General features: G+C 53.9%; 1 protein-coding gene across 1 annotated transcript; it reads right to left on the reverse strand.

Moving 5' to 3' along the window:
* Positions 1 to 460: 460 nt before the first annotated feature.
* Positions 461 to 3,093, reverse strand: LOC125533786 (protein YABBY 5-like). Its single transcript, XM_048697136.1, has 7 exons — positions 2,461 to 3,093; positions 2,193 to 2,366; positions 1,901 to 2,090; positions 1,312 to 1,360; positions 1,122 to 1,197; positions 929 to 1,009; positions 461 to 801 (listed from the first exon to the last, which is right to left on the reverse strand). Exons 1-7 carry the CDS (start codon positions 2,602 to 2,604, stop codon positions 700 to 702), a joined length of 816 nt encoding a protein of 271 aa, XP_048553093.1. The 5' UTR covers positions 2,605 to 3,093; the 3' UTR covers positions 461 to 699.
* Between the last annotated feature and the right edge of the window lie 1,379 nt (positions 3,094 to 4,472).

The raw sequence follows: 4,472 nt of genomic DNA on the forward strand, positions 1-4,472 counted from the left end.
CCACATCTAAGACAACTTTTTCAGGACGGAGGTAATACTCCCTCGTTTCTTTTTGGTTTGCATATAAATTTAGTCAAAGTCAAGTTTCGTAAACTCTGACTAACTTCATATTAAAAAATATCAATGTTAACAATATGAAATCAATATTATCGGATGCATCGTGAAATGTATTTTCATACTACGTAGTTTTAGTATTGTAGATGTTCATATTTTTTTGATATAAATTTGGTCAAACTTTGTGTAGTTTGACTTAAAAAAAATGGAGTGACTATGATTTGAGCTCTTTATTACTAGTGTCACGTTGAAAGATCCAAAATCCTATAGTAACATACATGTCACTAGTAATTTGAGGAATTCGAAGGATAAAAATCCCGCACATGTTCAATTATTCAGCAGACATGTAATTAGTAGAAAGCCGAAGTAAGGAGTTAGGATTATGAACTAATTTAAAACGATAATGTGAGGCAACTAGATCGATCTATTTTATGTCCATAAGATAAGAGGTGGCAAACACAGCAACCTCATTAGCTGATAGGCGAACATATAGGACTAGGGAAAGGGCAAAGGACAGGAAGAAACAACGAAAACTAGAGGAGTACTCGTAGATACGATACGATACATCTCAAGATCTCATATGATCCCCCCAGCACCCTAGCTAGAATGCAGCGAAATTAAGGCAATATATTCTATGGGAAGACGCTAAAACGGAGTGGCGCCCATGCTAGATGCCGCTGTGGCTGCTGCGGCCGCCGCCGCTGCGTAGAGACTGTCCTTGAAGAGCATGCAATCCCCAGCTCCGTCCTACGTACACAGCACAAAGGGGCACATAAGTGCTAGCTGCTCAGGGCCTATGCTCGTTAGCTCAATCTGATTCTGCACGGACATAGTACTATATATAGGATTAGGTTTTAGGGCCTCCTTTACTTACCAGCTGGCTTTGGATGCTGGTCTTCCTCATCAGGCCTTGGTCCGGCATCAGACCGAAATGGATGTGTGGAAAATGAGCCCACTGATGCATACAGACGATCGATGAGAAATACACAAAGCATTGAACAAATCAAAGATCGAACCGGATCCGATCAAAATGTGTATTGAGAAATAGAGAAGATGAAGTGCATTACATTCTTGGCAGCTGCGCTGAAAGCCTCCCTGTGGGTGATGTCCGGATTGTTGGCCTTGATACGCTGAATCTCGTCTCTGCATATACATACATAGGAACCCATGCATCATGCATATGCATTTTGCCAGAGAGAAGATGCAAGCTAAGACGGGGAACTAGAATGAACCATGCACTGATCAGTGATCACTCACTTGATGAATCGGTTGTATGCCGAGGGAACTCTCTGCCGCTTCTCTGGATCTGCAGAATCACGGCAAGCAGCATTAAAATTAAATAAGGAGAAACACTTGGTAGCTTCAGGAACAGCACGGATCAAGGAGAAGGATCAGACAAATGCATCCTGGTGGCCCATTTGGTACCCCTACAGTCGTATACCTAACTTAGAGAGCTGATTATGTTTCTGATTCCTAATGCTCACTGCATTTATTTAGTTTAGTTCTCCTATATGCATATAGTATCACACACTGTGCATATGTTAACGTTGGAGTTTGGGGTAAAAAACCTCCACGGACAAAAGGTGCTATTGAGCGGGTGAGCAAACTATTCATCCGGCCTCTTCCACTCAAAAACTCCTTTGACCGCCCAGAAAGAATCCTTAAAAGAGAGACAGAATGCATAAAGAGGAGCTGTATGCTATGCGTGGCGTGCTACCAAGAACAGTGCAGCTGCACATGCATGCTCCGGCGCCCGGAGCTCTCTTCTCCCAGTCCCAGGGCATGAAGGTGCTTTGACTAGTAGCTAGTACGTACGACCGGCAGCAGAACTGAGCTCGGCACTTACGCTTAGTCCCAGACGCAGCGCTCTTCCTCTGCGGGGTCTCCCTCTGCGCGGGTTTCTCCGGCGGCGGCATCATGGACATGGCCGGCGTGTTGATGGCGCAGCTGTTGCTGCTGCTGGTGATGCTGCTCACGTTGGGGCTGGCCTGATCAGTCAGTAGGCTCGACGGCGCTTGGAACGACGACATTTCATCCTGCAGGAGTCGAGTTAAGTTAGCAAATATCTGCCATCAGTTCAAAGACGCTGTACAAGTTAAGAATCCAACGCATAATGATAGGTAGGTATATATTCATACCAGGAGCCCGTGCGGCGACGCCGGCGAGGTCGGGGAGAGGAGCGACGGGCTGAAGGGGAGCTGGTTGGCGGTGGCCGGGAGCAGGAGGTTCCGGAGGTTGACGGAGAGCAGGTTGGCGCAGTGGCCGCATCGCACGGCGACCGTCTTGAAGAGGCTGCTGCACGGCACGCCCACCTGCATGCACACGCCACACGGACGACGAACAAGATTGTGAGACGAGAGAGGGTGGAAACGAGCGAACTCAGGAGCTAATCTAACGGAGGCGTACCGCGAGGATGGTGTCGCAGAAGTTGCAGTGGACGTAGCACAGCTGCTCCTGCTCGGCGAAGGGGGGCTGCTGCTGCTGCTGCTGCTGCTCCGCGAGGTGGTCCGGGAAGAAGCTGGTCTCGGACTCCGCGGGCGACGACATCATGGTGCTGGCGACAAGCAAAGCCGCGTCGCGTACAGTAAGCGTATGTGTATGCGCTCACCACCACCTGCTAGCTAGCTTGCTCGGCGTGCGCTTTGATCAGGAGAGGGGGTGGGGGTGGGGGTGGGGGGAGGAAGACGCCGGAGGAGAGGAGAGGAGAGGGGTGAGCAGTGGTGGGGATGGGAGGGGGTTTATATAGTGGGGGGAAACGGCAGTGGGGATGGATGGATGAATGGATGCGCATATACTCTAGTCTTGTCGACGAGACGTGATGAGTTGAGGTGAGGCGATTTGATTTGATGGGCACTCCTGGTGGATTTGATTGACCTGCCCGATTCGAGAAAGCCTCGGATCTGTCGTCGTCGTCGTCGTCGTCGTTGTTGCCTCTGGTGATTTGAAAGCCGGGATCCCCCCCTGCTCCTGCTCGCCCGCGCGAGAGCCAGAGCGAGCGAGAGAGGCAAGGAATGGGAATGGAGGGAGGCAGCAGGGCGAGTGAGTGAGGGGCAGATTGGGAAAGCCGAGGGGGGCAATAAAGCCAAAGCGTCCAGTCCCGCTCTCCCTCTCTCCTCTCCATGGACAGGGAACAGTGGCTGCAACAGTGCCCGGTAGCTAGCATCTTGGGACTGTTCCCTCTGAAAAGCGGGCAGGGCCGGAATGCGTGGTGGGGATCCATCGCCCGCCCGCCGCAGTGGGCCGGCCCACCTGACCGCCCGCTCCGGGACGTCGTCTCTGGCCTGCTTTGCTCTGGTCGCAGCTCTCTCGGCGCGTTCGGCACCACAGTGCCCACAGTCCTGTTCCGCGCTCGAATCGGCCGATGATCGGTTGTCCGTCACTGTGTGAATCTTTGTGATCTGGCGGGCCTCCCGCGGTCAAAGCGGACAGCGATTCTAGCTGGAGCGCGTCTGTCCGGTCCGCCCTCGCAGAGGCCATGCATTTTTTTTGATTTATTGACTGGCTTCTCCGATTATCTAGCTTCGGTTTTTGTTTTGTTTGCCGCCGTTGATTGATTAGCGGCTGCCCGCCGGTGCCAAGCCTGGGCCTGGGCGAGGCTAGCAGCGAAATCGCAGCGTCGATCATGGCATCGCATGCACAGACACCCGCAGGCTACATGGGCTACTACCTGGCGAATTGATTCCCCTCCGGCCGGCGTGATGCAGATGCGGAGATGCCTACTAAGTACGTATACGTAAACCCTCGTCCCCTTGCCTGAGCGGCTAGCTAGCCAGCAGCTTGGGGGCCTGCGCGCCATGCATGGGGTTCCGCTCCCTGCGGCGACGTCAATGCGTGCCCCCCGCCGCCTGGCCGTGCGTACGGGGCCGGTGTCTCTCTCTCTCTCTCGCGCGCGAATGGAACCAAATGGACGGACGCATGGTCCCCGGCCGGCCGGTGGCGGTGGCTAGCCCGCTGCCGCTGCCGCGCCCGCCGTAGCCCGGCTGGTGCCCAGAGAAAAGAAGCACGTACAAGGCAGAACGGGCGGGAGCCAAAGGGAGGATTCGTTCGTTGGGGACCGGTTGATCCGAACGCCCGGCCCAACCGAACGCGTCCCCGTGTCGTCTTCTCGCGCGGCGGGCATGCATGTACTAGGTGTGGCGCTGCCGGCCGGCTAGAGAGCTGGCCTTTACTCCTTAAGCGCACACTACTTATACTCCTATAGTAGCGATTTGCAGCGGCGGACCCGCGTGCACTTTAGCTCAGGTGCGTGTCGGCATCTCGCAAATGTGCGCAGGCAAGCCCGGTCGGTCCAGCACAAAGGTGCCTCTGCATGACACTGCTTATAGTGGCGTGTCTGTCCAACGCCTTTACCTCGCCGTCGCCGGCGCCCTTTTCTTGCATGGGGAGACTCAACGTGACAGCGGAAATGGGCTGCGGAG

The sequence above is a fragment of the Triticum urartu genome, chromosome 2, assembly GCF_003073215.2.
Source record: "Triticum urartu cultivar G1812 chromosome 2, Tu2.1, whole genome shotgun sequence".
Classification (NCBI taxonomy): Eukaryota; Viridiplantae; Streptophyta; class Magnoliopsida; order Poales; family Poaceae; genus Triticum; species Triticum urartu.

Coding starts and splice junctions, on each gene's coding strand:
- LOC125533786 (XM_048697136.1), bottom strand. CDS start 2,604: ATGATGTCGTCGCCCGCGGAGTCCGAGACCAGCTTCTTCCCGGACCAC. Junction 1,361..1,900: donor CGCTGCGTCTGGGACTAAGC/GTAAGTGCCGAG, acceptor GTGATTCTGCAG/ATCCAGAGAAGCGGCAGAGA. Junction 1,198..1,311: donor GCATACAACCGATTCATCAA/GTGAGTGATCAC, acceptor ATGTATATGCAG/AGACGAGATTCAGCGTATCA.